Below are 22,432 nucleotides of genomic sequence, written 5' to 3'. Positions count from 1 at the left end.
GACCACATGAAACTAAAAAGCTTCTGCACAAAAAAAAGTCAGCTGTTTGAAGAGGAAGCACACAGAATGGGAAAAAATCTTTTCCACCTATGCATCTGCAAAATATTGATAATCAGAATATATAGGGAGCTCAAAACCCTAAACTCCCAAAGAAACAATGGTCCAATGAAAAAAAGGACAAGAATGGCACAGAGACTGGATGAACAACAACCAATTTAGCTTTGAGACCAATACACTGTTAATAGGGGCCCTAATAAGCTTAGCTTCATAAAAAATATGTGCACAACAGCATAGATACACTAAAACACTAGACATCTGAGACCGTGACTCTACAATATACCAGCAGAGAGATTCTAAATTCAGAGACAGCTCCATCTGCCTATTCATTGATTTTGATTCTCCAGTCAATGTGTCAAAGAGCATAGAATCTGAAATGTTTATTTAAAAAAACTGTGCTGGACATAAGGTTCATGGATTCCAAGAGCAGCAGTGCCATGGCCTGGAGCAACAAAACTGATTTTAAGTGTCCAGGTGTCTTCAAGGAAAATGCCACTTACCCCAGCCCAGAAATTCCCTCTGATGTCAAGTTGGTTGAGAAAAGCTTTGAAAGAAATATGAACCTGAACTCTCAAAGCCTGTCAGTGTTTGGGCTCCACATCCTCCTCCTAAAAGTAGCTGGTTTAATGTGCTCATGGGGCTGTGACTTTGGTCCAGTGAGGTCAGCCAGACTATAAGATCCTGAGCTCCCTAGCTCATTCCTCCTCACTGCTCCTCCCCCTTAAAGCACAGGGATATCTAACCCAACCCAGTGGAAAAGGCTCCCATCATCTATCTGACCCCCACCCCCAATGCCACCAACCAGATCCCACACGAATTTACGATGAAGACTGCTATAGAGTTTCAAAACACTGCTGTCTGCGCTCACTGCTTGCCACCATTCACGTCAAGGGCCCCTACTGGCACACCACCTCTTGGCTGTGAAGAAGCTCTCTGCCCTGTCTCTGTGGACCCACTGGATGATGGCTCCCCAATGTAGTCTCTTGGATGATAATTTCTGGAGAATGTTGGAAGAAATCCATATTTTTAAAATACTGTTCATAAAGAAATACATATTTACTCTTTTTCTCAATATATGAGGGAAATTATTTCATTGTCTAGACCCTCCCTGTTATGCTGTGTATCTGATCTATTCTGCTGCCTATGACTTCATGAAAAGTGATTTAGAAGAGCAGAAAGAACAGAAATGGGCAAATGAACTTAACAGTACTTTCTCAAAAGAATACAAAGGGCAAAGAAACACATGACAAATATTGACTCATGGCCATAAAGGATGAGTAAGAACTTTAGAGTGAAAAACACACAACTGCTGAAACATATTGGGAAGAGGGCACAGTGTAAGGTAGAGTAACAAAGTTAGGCTGATTAAAATACAACATATTTACAGGTGAAAAACCAAGGCAAAACCCCTTTCATGAACAGTGAACACACACTTAAACAAAGAGGGGCAGGAATTTTAAACAGGTCATGGTAAGGGAAGGATACAAATGGAAGGAGTAGGATAAATAAGTAAAGGTGGGTGAATATTGTCAATGTACTTTCTATGTGTGCATGAACAAGGAGCATTGAAACCTGTCCAAGTCATTTTCAGAAGGGAACAGGTGATGAGAGAGAATGATGGAAGGCATACCTTTACTGAGATGTATTGCATGCGTGTATGGAAATATCACAATGAAGCCCCCTGTACAACTCTTATACACTAACAAAAAGGTTAAAAAAGTAAAAACTGACAATTAGGATTTTATCAAACTAAAAAGCTCCCACAGAGGAGAAGAAACAATAGAATGGGAGAAAGAATAAGTATTTGGAGACTATTTATCATACAAGAGGTTAATATATGGAATATATAAGCAACTAACATAAAACAACAGCCACAAATCCTCTAAATAATTAATTTAAATTGTTGAATGACCCAAAGACATTTCTCCAAAGATGACAGATGGATGGCCAAAAAATAAATGAAAATACCTGTACATCACTTATCATCATGAAAATTAAATTGTGAACCACAAATTAAAAACCTGTCTAAATGGTTTTTATTAAAGCAACATGTAAAAAATGTTACTGAGGCTGTAGAGATGGGAAACTCCATACCCTCTGGCTGGGAATGTAAGTTAGTATAGATACTATGGAAAACATGTGGAGGCTCCTCAAAAACTAGAAAGAGACCTATCATATGATCTGAGAGTCCTCGCACTGGGTATGCTTCCTAAAGAGTGTTTAATGAGTATGTCAAATCCACTCACATGCTTAATGTAGCCCTCTTCATAACAGTGAAGACAACCTAAGAACCAACCTAAGTACCATCTGCAGGATGACACTTCTCCCTTGCATCTTTCAATATTCTGTCCTTGTTCTCTGTGATTAATGTCTTAATTTTAAGGTTTTATTTTGGTCTTGTTTGTTGTCCTAAAGTTCTCCTATACCTGGATGGACAACTCTTTCACAAGATTTTGAGAGTTTTATCCTATTTATCTGTTGGATATGTTTCCTATGCCTTTAGCTTGCATTTCTTCTTCTTCAGTAACCGTGATTCATAGATTTGGTCTTCTAATGGAGTCACAGTCTTCTTGCATGTTCTGTTTGTATTTGTTCATTCTTTTTTCTATATCTTTATCTTATTTTCCTATTATAGTTAGTTTGTCTTCAAACCCAGATATTCTTTCATTCCCTTTATTCTGTCTGCTTGGGATAGCTTTCAATTGAATTATTATGAGCTTTTCATTTCAGAGCTTCAATTTTATTTTTTCAGTCTTCCTATATCTCTGTTGAATTTGCCATTTATGTCTTGCATTTTCTTCCTTATTCCTTTCAGCTGTATATTTTTGTCCCTTTAAGTTTCTTCAGATATCTGTATCCTCCTTAAATTCATTTGGCTGTTTACTTGTATTCTCTTTGAGTTCATTTAATTGTTTACTCCTATTCTCTAAGATTTAATTAAAGTGTTTATACTTGTCATCTTTCATTTCATTAATATTACCACTAACTTTTAAGCTCAAAATTTGAAATTTCATCCCATTAATTATCAATCTGATCCTTTATTCCAGATTATTGACTTTTTGAAGTGTAATATTCCCTTGCCTTTTCATATTTTGTGTGCTTCTGTATTGAGGTTTATTTGTAGTCAATACATTGATTGGTGGTTCTTGTCACCTAATGTCTTTCCCTTAGATTGTTTTCCATGTTTGGCAGGCATGGATAGTGGCAGGGTTGGTGTGCCATTTCTCACCCACTGGCCTAGGCATATAACTCATCAATCACAAAATCACCAATACCAATAATTACATGAGGTGAAATACCATTGATGACATTCTCTACACAACAATCACATTATATATGAAAAGGACTAGTATTCTTATATGGCACAGTAATGGATTAGAAAAACAAAACTTACTTGCATCAGAGTTAAAGAAGGAAGATTGGGAAAAGGAGAGTGAAGTGTGAGGGCTTCAGGTAACAAAACACTAGTGTACAGGGATATATTGTGAAGAAGACTGCTTTTTTCAGTGACTGAAAATGGTTTACAAAGTTAAGAATAATTAAAGAAGAAGGTAGGATAAACGTTCTGTAGATAAGAACCTGATTCCTTCCTCCACCCATTGGACCAGAGACTGATGTATTTGCTGTTGGATCTCATGGGCAGCTGTAATCATTAAATACACTGGACTGGGAGTGTGTGTAGATCTGTCTCTAGTAAGAGCTAAACCAGCAGTTCTCACTCCCTTCAGAAAGACCGTGCCCTTAGTTTTCAGTCAGGATTAGAGCTGGATGGCTTCTCCACCTAACCAGAACAGAGTCTAGTGTAGGAGCTTCTGGATCTCATGAAAAGCTATAATCACTAATACACTATCCACTGCATGGTGCTTCTAACACTGAAGCCATTAAGGAAGAAGCCAGCAGGGCTCCTTCCTTTCCCAAGGGCTCCCACAGGATAGAGGGATAGAGCAACACCCTTCCTATCTCTGTGAGGCCGACAGGGTCACCACAGAACAAAGTTTTCCCTTTGTTCCTTCTAATGTCTTCTAAGTCCAATGTTCAGTGTTGTTATTATTTTCTGTAGACACTATCTGTCTATTCTTTTACTGGTGACATTCCCTAACTTGCTAATTTGTTCATGTATCCTTGTACCTCTGTACCTGAGGTTTTATTTCTCATTTGTGGAGACACAGGAATATGGTGTGTGTCTGAAATCTGCCATCCTCGCGTATATGATATACCATATTTTCTAAGAATAAATTTAACAAAAGAGGTAAAAGACCTCTATAATGAAACTTCAAAACACTGGTGAAAATTTTTGAAAAGAACACACCAAAATTGAAGAATTCTCATTTTTATGGATTGGAAGATCCAACATTATTGAAATATATGCATTACCCAACATACTCCTCAACACAATTTACAGCTTCAGTGTGGTGCCTATCAAAATACTGGTGATATTTTTGACAGGAGGAGAACATTCAATCATAAAATTCATAGTGAAACCACAAATGATCCTGAACAACCAAAGTAACATTTAGCAAAAACATAGACATTAGGCATCACAATGGATAACTTCAGAATATTCTACAAAGCTATAGTAATCTTAGTAGCATGGTGCTGGCATTCAAAACAGACTCATAGACAAATGGAACAGAACAGAGAACCCAGAAATAGATCCTCACATATAGCCTACTGAACATCAAAAATCCAAAACAGCAAAATACTCTACAAATTATATATTTAAAACTGGGAAAAAGAATTGACTAGAAATTTCCTGAAAGACAATATACAAATGTTCAAAATACATGAAAATTTCTCTATAATATTCACCATCAGGATAAGTCAAGTCAAAACTTCCCAATGAGATATCATTACATCTCAAATCCAATGACTACTTTGTTAAGATAAATAACAAATCCTATTGAGGATGCAGAGGAAAGCCAACACTCAGTATGTGAGATGATTAGTAAAGGATAACTTCTTCCCCTACAGTAACCATTTCATTTTATGTATCTATCTATATAACTATCTACATAGATATACCTGTCTGTTCATAAAAGAATATAACAGCAGGCTATTATTTCTTAAATATACACTATAAAATTTATTTATAAAAACTGTCTTCATTGTGGTATCCAAGCAACCACCTTTAATGTTCCTTCAAACAACAAAAAACAACTTCCTTAACATCCTTCTCTATCACTGGATTTGATGATCAATGATTCATCAAAGGTTTGTCTGCCTGAGCAAACAGCAAGAGTATCACACATGTGCCTGTAAATATCCAGACACTGCTCGAGGGCGAAAACTAAATAGTTATTCAGCTAATTTAATTTTGATTATGAAAACCATGTTTTTACTATTTAGTGGGAGAATTTCAACATATTTAATTATGAATCATATACCCTTAAATTTGGGAGCTTCTGTGAGAAAATAGATTATTTTGCTTTTCTTAAGTAAGAAGTAAATAATTCCATTCTTATGATATAATAACACGTTATGCATTTACACACACAATATGATATTTAATAACTATAGCAATTTTGTATGTAGATCTCCAAAATTTATTCATCCTATGTAATGGAAGCTTTCTACCCTTTATAGACACACACACACCACGTGTGCACACATGCACAAACATTCTACCTTTAAAAAGAAGGCCTGCCCTTTATGAATTTACAACAACATGGATGAACATGAATGGATTTAACAACACTTTATTTTTAACCAACATATGATTATTATATGTAGTTATGGGGTAAGTGTTATGTTTCACATCATTTGTGACAACATGAATGAACATGGTGCATATTATGCTAATACAGATAACTTCTAAAATGGATTTTAATTTCATTGGTTTTTCTAATTTTAATTTTTTAATCACATACAAGAGTTTTGCTGGTTCATAAACTGTCATATATAACATTTTTATTATTAATCTCAGAATATTTCCTGGGTTTTGTTTTGATATATTTTTCACTATGAAAACTGTATTACTTAACTATCAAGCATGTAGGGATTTTTGGCAACATCTATCAGATAATAGTGTCAATGTATTTTTCTTAATGGAGCAAATAAATTCAGATTTTGGGCTGACGTACACATCATATTTTATAACCAGTTTTTTGTCTCATTCAGATGAGTGGAAAGCAGGAGTAGTTCTTTGAACTCAGATGAAAGGGATACATGAACTGATGCCTGACCGTATATAAATTCTCCATGTTTGAGTTCTAATGTGACCCATAAAAATTTGATCATTTAGAGAGATGTTTCTTCCAAATTAAAGATACATTTGTGCATTTACCTACTTATCAATAGGAGAGGGAAGATGATTGAACATGTACTGTATCTTAAATTTATACATATTCCATTTGAGCTTGCTAGATTTAGTTCAGTTGTTAAGAAGGTAAAACTGCCAACTTTCAGGGGAACTCATAGGTCTTTATGACAGAAGACTCAATTTGTAATAAAACACATGATAACATATGCACAGTGGAACTGATGACAAAGTTAGCAGAGTAACAGTGGAAGCTCTTAAGCACTGTCACTTTTGGGAAAATGTGTCTGTCTTGAAGAAATAGTTATTCAACTAGGAATGGATTGAATTAATAGAATGGTGATCACTCTAATACATCTGGTATAAGTTCAGACCTTGATAAAAATCCCCTACTCCTACTAAAGTGCAGAACTGTGGTTTCCTGGCTTTTCAAGAATTAGAATGTTAACTACAATAGAATTTCCACTTCCAAGTGGTATACCTCAGAGGTTGTTGAGAAGAGTCTGTCTCACAGTCAGAGAAAGGTCACCATATTCTGCAGGGCACTTAGGTAAGAGGACTGTGACAACATCCTTTTTTAGGTTTGTTTAAATATTTCTTGCCTTACCTAAACCTTTAATAATATGCAACTCAGTTTATTAGTCACTACACTGTGTAAGTTTTCTATTCACATCGTGGGATTTTCAGATCACTTGCAAGTTGCCTACTGTCATGTGGCAAGACCCAAGTGTTTTTCTTCTAGGGATTGTTCAAGGGGAGGAACTTGTTCAGGAGAGATTCACATGAATCTGTCCCAAGTGATCTAATAAGCAAATCTATAATGACATCTTCCATTTACAACAATGATGTTATAAATAGTCATCTGCACATACAGAAGTATCTACACGTAGAAGTGAAATCATTTTTTTTCTAACAGATTGACGAAAGAAATTTTAGAAAGGTCTAATTATTCACCAGCTAGAGTTTGTCTCAGTTGGTATCTAGCACTGAGTTGCCATTTTCTCTTGCTATACCCATCATTGCTATACAAATGGAAGGTTTCAATATCCTGGGGTGATATTGCGGAATAAAGTGAAATGTTTTTAATCAGGAATTAAGGGCCTCAGAAGATGCTATTTGAGTGACCAAAAGACTGAAGAATTCTGCCTGTAGATGTGAAAAACCTCAATCATCAACTTTCTCATGAAGTTAAACCTCAGCCTTTGCCCTGTTAGGTAAAGACCTTAATAATTACACACATGAATGTTATTGGAATCCTAAAGCAAAGTCCCTTTTTGAATGCTTCACCACTATTGACTGAAAGGAGAAAATTCTGGTAACTATTTTTGGTTTAATTTTTTATTTATTTATGTCACAAAAATGAGTTTGGAAAAGTTACTTTCTAATCACTTGGTCAATGTTTACATAGTTGTGCTATGTAGCATCTTCACTATACTATGAAGACATTTTCACAGCTGGCAAAAATATTCAACTTCCTTTGTACAGTAAGTATTGACATTATATTTGAATGTCTTTATGCCTTAGACATGTACTTTGGACACCTTTTCACTTCTCTAAAAGACTGAGTTCATGGGAAGCCTTGTGCAAATATATTTGTTGCAACCACTTGGTACTATTTCTAGATCCACTGAGCATCCATCCATTGTTGTGCATTGTTTGAAGGCTATTGGGGTGTGAGGTATAAGTAATCAATTCAGTAAAGGAGGCATTGATTTCCTGAACCAATGACAAACCCACAATGGAAGTTCTTTAAACAACTGACAAAGTACACTATTTGAGTATTTTTGTGATACACTGAAACACAACTAATATTTTAATGGCTATATGTTCTCCTAAGAGGTATCTGCATTAGAAAATTTAAAATTATATATCATGCTAAGTGTGTTAGAGTGTAAAGGAAAATGTCTATCATGTTCTAGAAGCTTCAGGTGGGTTTTTCTGCGTGAAATCTTAAAATGATCTCGGCAACATTTTACAAAGTATGATAGACAAACTGGTGATGAGGGAAGTACCTCATCTATTATTACAGGGTTATCTTTATAAAAAAACTATGTTCTTAAACATTACTAAATTTCTTTTATGACAAAAGTGTTAATGGTTTTAGTTGAAACCATTGTTATAATATCATTCATTGTTATAATATCATTTGAACTTATGTGGTATACAATATACTTTAAGTCTCTATTTCACTTTATTATAAATAATAAATAAAGTAGATTTGCCATGTGAAATACAGCACTGATAAATAATGAGAGTAAAGACACTAACGGTTGCAGAAAGTAAGATGTGACAGAAACAGTATAAATTACTTTTACCCCTATGTTCTTCAAAGATGTGCAGTTGCCAATCTATAGCTTGAATGGGTAAAATTCTCACGAATCCAGTGTTGACAGTAATGTGTATGATGCACATAGAAGGTCATCACAGCTGACTTCTAAATAAATCTCAGACTATTCTGATTCCTCCTCACTACTAAATCCATATGCATAGAATGCTTTTGCTTGTTTCTACTCAAAATTCATTCCTTCACATTAAAATATTGCAATGCTTATTCAATACAAAATAGATAATTCATAACATATATTTTAATAATATTTAATAATTTTAAATTTTTAATACATTCATGAATTGCAAGGTATACTATAATTTACATTCAGTACTATGTCAATATTCCCATTTAGATTAATGGGGATAGTTATAATTTATTCTGATCCTATGCTTACGTTGAAACATAAAAGAATATTAATAACAGGTATTGTTTATTTAGACTTTGCTAGGTGTCCAGTTGTGTTCTATGTGCTTTACATGTAATAAACAGGAATATCCCTAGAAATTAGATGCTATGGATATCCCCATGCAAAAAATGATGCAAAAAAAAAAAACAACAGGATTGGTTAAGTAAGTGAATGAATCTGGGATATAGCACAAGTTACATTATTCACCATTGTGCTACATTCTTTCCCCACGTTTTTGTCCTGAGTCTTATTAGGTACACATTGAATGAGAAATTTAGAGTCATTTCTGTGGTCACCCTGTGACTACATCCTATTGACCACTGGCTAGTGTTTTCTAAGAAACAGTAATCATCTTGGGAATTGTTATTTGATTATACAAATATTAAAAAAGAAAAATATCAACAGAAAATAAAAAGGTATGACTGTACTAATAGTGGTGTGAACAGCTAGACCAGAAAGGATTCTGAAATCATTCCATTTATCTCTTTTACATGGTGCACACTGACATATTTGTAAATATATTTAGAAAATGACCCAAATCCATACATTTTCATGCCAAGCATGAACTTTTCCCAAGAATGCACTGCTTTTTTGGAATTTGGATACTGATGATCTATTTTGAACACTCTCAGTACCTAGCAAGTCTTATATATAAATACAAGTTCTTGTGTTCTCTACTTTCTTTTCAGTTTCTACTTTCTCCTCTCTCATTATTTAGCTTACCCCAGCAGTTTTACAATATATGTTAGCTGTTGAGAAAGTAGTGACTGAGTCTCATGAGTAGTATAGCCCAATTAAAACATGTTTACTAAAAGAAATCATGATAGTGTACGTAAACAGGTTAAGACTGATATAGGCATGGATGAAATGGACAGAATTATAGTTCCTAAAAAAACTGACAAAGTCAGATGAGTAATTATTCCAGACTGCGATGTGCTGAATCATTTTATAGTCAATTCATAATAAAAGTCAAGTGTCTTGCAATTTCATAAGAGAATTTGAAGACTAGAATTCCTTTTAGATGTCCTGGAGGACATTAATAGAGCAATATCATAGCATTAAGATGGACATTGCAGGATATGTGCTATTTGGAGGCTACACAGATCATATTTTACAATGATTCCACACAAAACTCAATGGACTAACTCTGCTGGTTGATATATTTAGGATTTATTTTTGCCTAGGACAGTAGGTTTCTTGAAAGCAGGAAGCCTTTCTCTGTACATCAGTGGTGATTTCTGTACCAAGAAATAACATATTTTAAGAAGAAGTTTTAAATATTTGTGACAGTGGTGCCTTTGTCTACTATATTGTATTGAGATCCACTGAAGTATGGAGATAGAATATAGTCCTTTTAGGATCAACAAAATAATCCAATAAAAATAGAATTATTCACAAAAATGTATGGGTTCCTTGGAAGTTGAGCACAATAGATACTTAGGAAGTGTTTATCATGGATAACCACTGAAGAAATGTAGGCTTCATAACAGAATGGATTCATGGTACTCCCCCTTTTCATGACAGATCCTGTTCTCCTGAGTTTTCATCTCTGAATCAAGCCTTACAGAAGAATAAATGACACAAAGTAACAATGTCACAGAATTTCTTCTGATGGGCCTCACTCAGGATCGTAATGGGCAAAAAGTGTTATTTGTCATGTTTTTACTCATGTATATTTTGACTATGGTGGGGAACCTGCTCATTGTGGTGACTGTTATTGCCAGCCCTTCCTTGGACTCCCCAATGTACTTCTTCCTTGTCTCTCTGTCACTAATGGATGCTCTTTTCTCCACTGCCATCTCACCCAAGTTGATCATAGACTTGCTCTATGATAAAAAGACCATTTCCTTCCCTGTCTGCATGGGCCAGCTCTTTGTAGAGCATTTCTTTGGTGGTGTTGAGGTCTTTCTTCTGGTGATGATGGCCTATGATCGCTATGTGGCCATTTGTAAGCCACTGCACTATTTGGCCATCATGAATCAACAGATTTGTATCCTCCTATTGTTAGTGGCCTGGGCTGGAGCTTTAGCACATTCTGTTGTTCAATTTGTCTTTGTGTATACTCTCCCATTTTGTGGTCCCAATGTCATTGACCACTTCATCTGTGACATGTACCCATTGTTAGAGCTTGCATGCACTGACACCTACTTTATAGGTCTCACTGTCGTTGCCAATAGTGGAGCAATCTGTATGGTGATCTTTATCCTTCTCCTAATCTCCTATGCAATCATCCTGAACTCTCTTAAGACTCACAGTAAGGAAGGGAGGCGCAAAGCTCTGTCAACCTGTAGCTCTCACATGACAGTGGTTGTCCTCTTTTTTGTTCCCTGTATTTTCATGTACGTTAGACCCCTTTCTAACTTTCCTGTTGATAAATTCATGACTGTTTTCTATACAGTTATTACTCCCATGTTGAATCCTTTGATATACACCTTGAGAAATTCAGAGATGAAAAGTTCTATGGAAAAAATTTGGTGTGAAAAGTTTAAAGATAGAATAAAAATGTCTCTGTATAAAACAGGATAGTAATCTTAACAGGGAGTAAATTCTTACGAAGAATTGTGTGATCTATAGAAGAGATTCAGTAGGGATGCTTCTCTTCATTTAAAGCCCTCAAAAAGCAAAGTAAATTATTCTTTGAGAAGAGAATCAATCTGTTATATAATTTATATAAACCAAATGCAAGGCACAAATTTGGGCATGTTCTAAGTAAAGATAGAACTAAGGTCACATTGTAAATTTATTTTTCCTCAATTTAATTTGAAATAGAGCTTAGAAAAAGTGTTTTCTCTTTCCAAAGCAATAAAATAAACTACCTCTTGAATTTAGCTTCGTTCACACTCATGACAAAGGAATGTGGCTAAATGCTTAGATAAATTTCTGGGACTAAAAGAGAGATTGACAAGTTGTAGTGTTCATTGTATGAACATGGCAGATTTATTTGCCTGCATTATGCACAGTGTCTTAGAAATACTTCTGTTCTGTAGATACATGTCTATGCATTTTAAGTTCAGTATATTTGAATGGGAGGTGATAGTGTGTTTAGTAATGACACTACCAGTGTGCAGTTTCTTTAGATGGGATGAACTTGATATTCCAGTTGATTTTTTAATTAGCATATATTAATTGTAAAAACTGTGGCATTGTGATAGTCTCATACATGTATATAATGTACTTCAATCTTATTCACCCCCACAGGTTAGATAGCTGCTTTTAGAAAACCATATTAAGCCACATATAAACATATTTTTATGATAATTTTCACTAGTCAACATTTGTAATTTTGTCATTTTCAAATAAAAATATATAATATTTATCATTTTACCCTCATAATGATGAATTTATCAAACAATGTGTTGTTTTGGATAAGCACCATCTTTTCTAAAGTTTATTTTCAATTGAAATATTTCACTTATAGATTTAGATTGATTTTTGGTATAATCAATATTTTATTTTACAACTGTATGTTAAAGAAAACAGTCTGTATTCATCTTTGACCATCACAAACCATGAAGAAGACAGAATTACTTTCACTGCAATACGGAAACATCACCTACATTATAAAGTAGTTGCTATTTGGCTTTTTCTTTTTTAACTAAATTTTCTTATGTATAGTTAAGGTACACATTGTTATGGCATATGATACCTATAGATAATATAAAAGCTACTAACATGAAGCAAATTATCATACCCATTATACCATAGTTAGGCTTTTTTTTGCATTTGTTAGAAGTTCAGGTAAAACTTACTGATTTAGTCAAAATTCCAGAAAAATTTTATTTTTATTACCAGTGGTCATGTTAGAAGATTATCAAGTATAGATGATTAATATGCAATGTGTCTACTTTTCTCACTGAAGATATACATGTATTAGAAATTTCATTATATTAAAATGTTTTATCATAATTTAATGCATACCCAATAATATATATAATTTATTTATAAATGTTATAGAAGCTTACCTAAAATACTGTGAAAATCATTGAAAGTGCATTTATATTCCTTCCTGATGCCATTCCTCTACTCCCCAAGAAGTAATTCAAGTGCTAAACTTTTATTAAACATAGTCTAAAATAGTTTAACTATAAATGTATATATTTTTTAAATACATCAATTTCTTATTACTTACCTTTATTACAACCATACCATGTAATTCATATTTTCTGATTTCATATACAATATTAACTTTCTAAGATTTGATCCACTCCTGCATATTAATTTCACCCAGTCTCCTACTGTGTATTATGTGATTATTTATCTATTCAGTCATTGACTACCTGTTTTAGTTTTTTTATTATTTTTATGCAACACATAGACTTGCTCTAGATATCTTGAAAAGTATTTTGTTTTAATTAGTATTGCTATACATTAACTTTCACAGATGAATGCACTTCCCTTAATGTTGTGTTATAAGTTGCATTCCACATAGTGAGTAAAAGCCCATTGCTTTATATCCTCACCAACTCTTGATATTGAGAGATGATTGATAATTTTCTAAATGCAATGGCCACATTCATTTTGATTTTTATTTGCCTTATTGCTACTGAGACTGAGCATGTCTCATATATTTATTGTACATCCATTTTTTATCATTTTCTATTAAATGTGTGTTTATTTCTTTGGCCATATTTTTTTGACAGTACAAAGGGTTAAAGTCAGGACCTCATGCTTCCTAGGCTGGTGCTCTACCATGTGAGCCACTCTGCCATCTACAGACAATTTTTGATGTTATTTTCCCATTATTATTAAATTGTTGGCATTCTTTAGTTATCTTATATACTAGTTCTTTATTTTAATATGCATCACATATTGTTCTCTATTTGTCTTGTTACTTTATACACAATTATTTCATTTGGTGAATAGAAATATTAATTTAAAAATATTTTTCTTTATATTCAATAAATTAATCAAGAAAATTGTATATATTTGTGATCTACACTTGTTTGGTATATTTGTAGATTGTAGAAAGGTTTAATTTATGTATGAATTGCATCATACAGTTTGCGATTTTGTCATGAAAACACAATCTAGTCTTGTAGACTTTCAAGAACACATTATTATTGTCCATACTCACCAGGTTGTATAATAGAGCTCATGAACTCATTCCTCCTCTGTAACTGAAATTTTGTATTCTTTGACCAACAATTCCCCACACACTTATTCCAGCCCCTGGTAACTACCATTCTGCTTTTGACTGCCTTGAATTAACGATTTTGGAGATTCCATGTGTAACTGAGATTGTGTGGCTTCTGTCTTTCTGTGCCTGACTCATTTCACTTAACAGAAGGTTTATGTGATTCTTCCATGTTGTTACAAATGAGATTTCCTGTTTAATAAAGCTGAATAACATCCCATTGTATATGTGTGACACATTCCCCTTACTCACTCACCTGTTGATAAACACTGAGGTTAATTTGATATCTTGCTAATATCAATAAGTTTGCAATGAATTTATATACATGCCTCTTTGACATCCTGAATTTCAAGTCCTCTATATAACCATAAGTGGGATTGTTTATGACAGTTATATTTCTATTTTTTAATAACTTCATCTGTTTTCCACATAGCTCTAATACTTTACATTCTCACCAACAGTGTTCAAGCATTCCCTTTGCCCCATATCTTTGTCACACTTCATAATAGTCATTCTAACAGTTGTGAAGTGATATATCATTTGCTTTTACTTTTCATTTCTCTAATGATTCTGTTTTGAGCCTTTTTTCATATATTTGTTGTTATTTATATGCTTTTTTTGAGAAGACTTATCTATTCATATTCTTTGGACATTTATAAGCAGGATATGTTTCCTTTTTAATATAATTATCTTTCCCCTAAAAAAGTTCAAGAGTTTTCCCTAATCTGACATGTCATATACATTACATCTAATGTCCAAATATTTATGTATGTCTTTTTATATATCTTTATTTGATCAATTGATTATTCCTAATTCAATATCATTTTAGCTTATGTAAGAAGATTTTAATTTGTAATAAAAGGCCTATCACCTAATACTCTTGTTAAGAACATTTTCCAACATTGAGATGATTTCTGAAGGTTGTCTGGACCTTCTTATGTTTTGACTGAGAATATGTTAAATGTGTAACTGATTTGCAAAAGTATTGAAATTTTCACCACATTCCATCATTCCATTTGGGAACATAAATCCTCTATTTGGTTATATCTTTGAGATTTTTCAGTAATTCTTTTTTTCTAAACATTTTGTTTTCATCAGGTAGATCTTTCACATTCTTATTTGAGTTTATACTTTGTAATTTGTGTTACCTTAATTTAAAATATACATTCTAAATTGTATTTTGTAAATAATTGTGGCAAGAAAGTTGGTCACTTCATAATAATTGTGGCAAGAAAGCTTATCTTTGAATTCAGTCACTTTATTGAAGGATAAATTTTTCCATTAACTAGTTTGGATTTAATAAATATATACTGATATCATTTAAAATAAGTATATTTGTTTTCAAAACTTTCATTCTAATATTTTTAACATATGTCTCCTAATTATATTATTCTACTATTTAAAATTTGAAAATATTGATTAATGAATGGATAGAGGAAACCCTGATTTATTCTTAAATTCAATCAGGATACCTGTGGGTATTTCCTATAGAAACAACATCACTCAAAAATTGTCTTCCCAACCTATACATTAGTGTCATGATATGAACACAACATATTTCAAAGGAGCAATCAGAAACAATTTACAGTATTTCCCCATTGACAAATCATTGAGTGTGTTTCATATACTCACATCCCCCATGCTGAATCCCTTAATGTACATTCCTGAAACTCAGAGACAGCACATGCCATGAAGAAACTCTACAAATGAAAGTCATGTAAGCAAGTAAAAAAGTGAGTCATCCACCACGAGGAGAGAATTCTTTTCAATTCTGATGCTAGCTTCCCTTACAACCAAAGCACTTACGAGAAGTATAATTAAAGTCTGAATTATTTATTTGTACTTTCAATAACAACTTTCTTCTGTAATTTAAGCTATCTAATATGATATTGCTTATCAGTGCACCTGGAAATGTATAAGCCATAGAGAGTAGAAACTCAATAAATAGCATTTAATGAATTATTGAATATTTTTATGTTTACTCTGATTTGAAAAATATTTTTCATTTAGAATTATTTTTGCACTTATAAAATTTTACATTAATAGTACAACATGAAAGATTTTCATTGTGATATTTCCATAATACATATAAAAATGAGTTTTACCATATCCTTTAATATATGCACACAAGAGACCCCAGCTAGCCTGTTTACTCTGAAACATGCTGTGGATTGGGCCCAGTCCCATGAACATTTAGACAAATGCTTGCATAGTAAGCTATACTCCCAATTCTAGCTACTTGAGAGGCTGAGATCAGGAAGATCAAGGTTTGAAGCCAGCCTAAACAAATAGTTCTCAAGATTCCCATCTCCCAAAATAACCAGAGAAAAATGGACTAGAAATGCAGCTCAGGTGGTAGAGTGCCTGCTTTGAAAGTATGAAGTCCTATGTGCAAATTCAAGTCCCACCAAAAAAAGTAAAAAGAAAAGAAAGAAAACATAAATTAAAAAATACTAGCAAAGATGCTGGGAAAAAAGGAACTCCTATTCACTGGGATTGTAAATTAGTCTAGCCGTTTTGATAACCACTGTGGAGGTCCCTCAAAAAATTAAAAATAGAACTCCCATTGACTGAACTACAACACTTCTGGGTATAAAGACAAAAATATCAAAATAAGTTCATTATAGAAATACCTGTATACCTATGTTTATTGAGGCACCGTTCACAATAACCAGGTTATGGAATCAGCTTAGGTGCCCATCAAAGGATGAGTGAATAGACACAATTTGATGGGTGTGGGGATGTATATGTATGCATTCATCTGTATTTATACAACAGTGGAGTTTACCCAGCCATTGAGAATGAAATTATGTCATTTGATGGAATATTAACGTAACTGAAGATTATCATGTGAAGTGAAGTATAACAGTAATACTAAAACAAGTATCACATGTTTTCTGCCATTTGTGAAAGCTAAAGGAAAACAAAACAAAATAGCTAAGGTCATGAAAGTAAAAGGGAAACTACTAAGGAGGTGTAAGTGGAAGGGAAAAAAGGTAGGGAAGAAGGATATAAGAAAGAGTAATAGATGAGATGAATATGATCAAAGTACATTACATAAACTTATGGAAATGTCATGGTGAAACCCTTTGCTTTGCCCAATTTAATATATCCAAAAGAACTAAATATGCAACTTAAAAGTTGCAAAAGTTTTAATTTATTCATTTATTCATTGGTCATTACAGATTATATTATTTATTTTCTACATTTTGCACAATTTCCATAGTTCCACTGTAGCTGAGTTTGAATTTCATTCTGTTGTGGGCATATAAGACGTATGATATGATTTTGGCTTTTTTAACTAGAAGAGACCTGTTTTGAGACTAACATTTTCTATCTTGAGAAATGTTTTGTGCAATAAGAAAACTGTGAATTCTGCAGCTCTTGGATGAAAAGATCTATAATCTTTTAATCTATAATCAAAGTACTAATTTACTTTGATTGTGATGTTTCTTTGTTGATTATCTAATTACACTTCTGTCCACTGGTGAAAGTGGGATGTTGAAGTCCACAACTATTATTACTTTAGAGGCTATCTCTCATTTTATAGGCCTCATTTATTTTATATTTTAGGTTGGTCAGGCATTGCATCCACACATATTATTATATCTTCTCACTCAAGATTCTTTTCTCATTATATGATTGCAGGTTATTTTTACAAGATTTTTTCTGCCCAAATCTGTTTTATCTCATATGATTATAGTTACTCTTGTTCACCTTTGGTTTCCATTTATGTAGATGTATTTTCCATTCCCTTATTTCAATTTATGTGTGTCTTTACTGATAAAGTAAATTTTTTATACTTGGGTCTTGCTATTTTTCTATTTTCACAGTTCATATCTTTTCATCCAAAAGTGTTTTCTGGTGTTTGGAATGTCCTAAATTTCTTTCTTTTTTCATTAATTATTGTTATTTGGTGGCTTTCTGTAGTGAAATGATTTGGCTCTTTACTGTTTATCATATGTGTGTGTACTCTAATAGCAAGTTTTACATTTTGCCTTATTTTCACTTAAATATTTTCCTTTTCCTTGTAGATATGAGACTCTCTTATGCATTTCTTTTAAGGTCATAAATGAATTCATTCAGTTTGCTTGCTTGAGAAAAATTGTTTCCTCTTCATTTCTAAAGGATATATTATCTTGGTAATAGTAATCTTGAAAGTCAATATTTTAAAATATATCAATCCATTTTCTCTAGGCCTGAAAAGTTCTGCTGTGAAATCTGCTATTAACCCAGTGGGGTTTTCCTTACATGTGACTTGATATTTTTCTATTGCTACTTTAAGAATTCTCTTTGTCCTTGACATTTGAACACTTTGTCATAATGGGCCTTCAGCAGGAGTTGTTGGGATTGAATCTAATTAGGGTTCTTTGAGGTTCATGGATCTGAATGTACATGTGTCTCCCAGAAATTGTTAATTCTTGTTTCATTAAATATGTACTGCATCTTTCACCATGCTCTCCACTTTGAACTTCTGTAATGTGATATTGTGCTTGTATAATAATTATGTTGTGTAGGTCTCATATGGTTTCACTGCTCCTATTCTTATAAATTTGTTCCCTCTGTCTGGGTTAACTCAAAAAGCCAGACATCAAGTTCAGAAATACTTTATTCTACTTCTCTTAGCTTTTATTAGTCATAATCCTTAGTTTTATTTGCAAAGGATTTGCAGTATACAGATTAACTTGTCAAGGTCTCCCATGAAGTGATATTATAATACTTTGAATAAAAACTTTACAATAGCAAAAATAGTATACATACATTTCTGTTCCACCCATTATGCTGTTATTGTCACACATATTACTTGTATCCATGTCTAAACACCATAGTATGATAGAATTTTGTTTGTTTTGTTAAACAGCTAATTATATCTTTAAGAGATTAAATAGTTAGAAAAATCTTATATATTTGTTCATGCAGTTATTATTTCTGTTGATCCTTGTTCCTCTGCATAGATACATTTTCCAACTAGCATCATTTGTCATAATCATGAGTAACTTACTTTAATATATCTTGTATTGAGAATCATATACTGATGAATTCTCTTACAATTGTATGCTTGAAGCACCTTTAATTCATGTTTGTGTTTGAAAGATATTTTTTCATGTACAGAATGAACAAAATTTCCTTCAAATGATTAAAACGTTACTCAGTGGAGCACCATTATTTGTCTTAGTTTCCTCTTTTGTTCAAAGAAAGCTGATGTGCTCCCAATTTTTTCTCTATACATGTTATTCTAGCTGGATATTAACATTTTTTTCTGTTATTGACTTGGAGGTGCTTACATATTGCTTTCTTTACATTTCTTGTGTCTGTGTTTCATTGAGTGACTTAAAATTCTATTTTATTTTTATTACCGTATTATTGTTGTACAGATGGTACATTGTGACATTTACAAAAGTGCTTCCAATATATCTTTATCAAATTCACTCCCACAGTTCTCCTTTATCTCTCTCTTCCACTCCCTCCCCCAAGGCCTTCTTAGAACAGTTTCAACAGCTCTTATTTTTCAATTTTCATACATGAGTACATAAAATTTCCACCATATTCACCCTTTTGTTATATACTCCTCACTTATACCAACCCCCAGGCAGGACCTGTTTTACCTCTTTGTCCTTAATTTTTGAAAAAAGACATTTTTGCTTGTTTTAGCAAGGAGTTCCATTAGGACGTTTTCATGTGTACATGTATTATTTCCCAAATTGGTTCATCCCCTCCACTTTTCTCCTGTCTACCTTAGTCCCTCCTTATGGTGATTTCAACAGGTTTAAAAATTCTGTATTCATTCTTGCATAGAGAGTACATCAACTATATTCACCTTCTTAACTTCATTCTGTTACCCTTCTTCTTCCATTAGTTACCTCTGCTTAGCATAACCTGGTTTCCATACTATTGCTTATATTTGTATTGGGCTTATATTCCATATACTTGGAATTTTTTATTTATTATTTGTTGGAATACTTTTTCTGTCCTTTATCACAGTTTTCCTTTAGAAATCCCAGCTATTCATTGATTAGGTCATTTGATGTTATTCCGTAATCACTTACATGAGCTTTTGTTTCAAAGAATATATATATATATATATACACATATACATACATATATATATAGTGTAGTTTTGAGTATTACATTGTAACTTCTTTTCCTACAATGTGTATTCTTCTATCAACCCATCCACCATTTTCCCCTCATTGTATATTTTATCTCATTTCAACTGTAGCTTGGATCTATATGATCTGCCATATCTCTAATTCAATGTTTAAACCTATGAAAATTTTTATAATTAGTTTTGGTATCCTTGTATAGCATTGCTAACAAATATGTTAATTCTAAGTTAGTAATTATTCTCACACATAATAAGCATGATTTTGCATTTCTTTTTCCTGCTTAACATTTTACATTGGATGCCATGACATTACTATTTAAGTACTGGATTTTTATATTTGTATGTGTGTGTGTGTGTGTGTGTGTGTGTGTGTGTGTGTGCCGTAATGCAATTAAGTTGCTTGGAAATCATTTTATTTTTCTGTTTTATATTTCCATTTAATAATTGTGTTTTATCAGGAAGGTCTGAAACAGTGCTCATTCTAAAGCTAATTATGCCCCACTAATTGGCAAGGTCTATCTAACTATTGAGCTCAAATTCCTGCCCTTTAAATATAATATTTTCCAGTCACACTGGTGAGTATAGGCACTATTTTGGGACCTGCAAGTGCTACACATTCTTCTCTCTAATCTGTCCCAATAGATCTTCCACAACCTCAAGTAGCTTCCTCAAATGCATGCACTTTGAGAAATAATTGATGGAATCTCAGTTTTCATTCTCTCTCTCTCTCTGTCTTTCTCTCTCTCTCTCTCTCTCTCACTCTCACTCTCACTCTCACCATTATCTTTCTTCCTCCATTCATGTCCCTGTCCAATACCACTTATCCTGTATTCTGCCCTCCAGATTCCAGTCAACTTGGTCTTTAGAGGAGACATACTTTCATTTCCCCCACCCAGAGAATGTATATTGATATTCCTAGGCATCCTTTATGTAGATAGTATGGAAACTTTGTAAAGGTGGTCAAGGAGAGACTATCTTAACACTAAACTTGTTTGTTTTCCATGTCCCAATGATCACTAATAGCTGTTTCTTGATGTCTGGTGTGATGAAAATCATTGATTTTCTCTTTTCTGGTGATTGTGCTTATTTTAGAAAGGAAGTAAAGCTGATCTGTATTTCCCCATCTTGGCCAGAATTAGCACTCTAAACATAAGACTTTAATATTAAAAATGTATTTATTCTTCATCAAATAGGTAAAAAAGAAAAAGCGTGGGATTGCAATTACAAGTTTTTAATCACAATTAATGCCTTATTATTTTCTGGAAAAATATTGTTATTTCATGAGAATGCAAGGATTCTTCTTTTTTGAACACTTAAGGAATTTTTTCTTTATATAATGTCAAAAATATAAATTTAAAAGCCCAAGTTAGTTTCATGGTGAAGAATGAAGTAATAAAAACTATTTTTCTTTTCCTAAGGATTATTTTAAAAGCAGAAATTTCCTCTTCTGTGTGAATCTTTATGTAGCATTAAAAATACATGAGACAAAATTTAAATTATAATGTTCAAGGATATCTCCTATCATCCTAAGAATCAGCATTGAAGGAAATACACAGCCTTGCATAGTGTGAGGTGAGGAAATAGGATGCCACCATGAATGTCTCCAAGCCCCCATTTTCTTCCAATCTGGCTACCAATTTTGTCTGCCTACTTCAGCAAAGACAACATTCTATTACAAACAAGTTGTATGTCCTGTTATTTACTGTTAGAGGAGATCATTTGAAATTTGAGGGAGGGAAAAAACAACAGTATAAAGTAGAGAAAGATAAAATCTGGACTGCCCAATTTTGGGTACACTTGGATCCCTTAAAAATATATTGTTTAGACAAGAAGAGAGTCTTTATTAACAAATAGTGATGAAAATACAAAAATCTTTAAAGAGCTGCCCAAAGCAGTTGACATTTTATACAGGGCCCATAAGTCAGACAGAACAAATGGAAAGGCAAATGTCAATGGTACCAGATCTCAAAAAAGTAACACTCCAAAAATGTTTTCATTGGTAGGATAAAAACTGAGTATCACAAGAAAAAGTACATGAAGACACCAATGTAATCAAATGATTAAGTTTAACATCACAAGTTATGGGCTAATCAACAGCCTCTTGATGTGGTATCTGAGAACTCAGTATCTCTTGTCAGATATTC

The 22,432-nt window shown here is 33.1% G+C and overlaps 1 protein-coding gene across 1 annotated transcript; it reads left to right on the top strand.

Annotated features, from left to right (window-relative positions):
• The first annotated feature begins 10,623 nt into the window (after positions 1–10,623).
• Positions 10,624–11,574, top strand: LOC109703078 (olfactory receptor 4A5-like). The gene has a single exon (XM_020188286.2). The coding sequence runs from the start codon at positions 10,624–10,626 to the stop codon at positions 11,572–11,574; it is 951 nt and encodes a 316-aa protein (XP_020043875.2).
• The last annotated feature ends 10,858 nt before the right edge of the window (positions 11,575–22,432 follow it).

Source organism: Castor canadensis, chromosome 1 (assembly GCF_047511655.1).
Source record: "Castor canadensis chromosome 1, mCasCan1.hap1v2, whole genome shotgun sequence".
Lineage (NCBI taxonomy): Eukaryota > Metazoa > Chordata > Mammalia > Rodentia > Castoridae > Castor > Castor canadensis.
The sequence above is the reverse complement of the archived record's forward strand: the minus strand, read 5'-3'. Positions and strand labels throughout refer to the sequence as shown.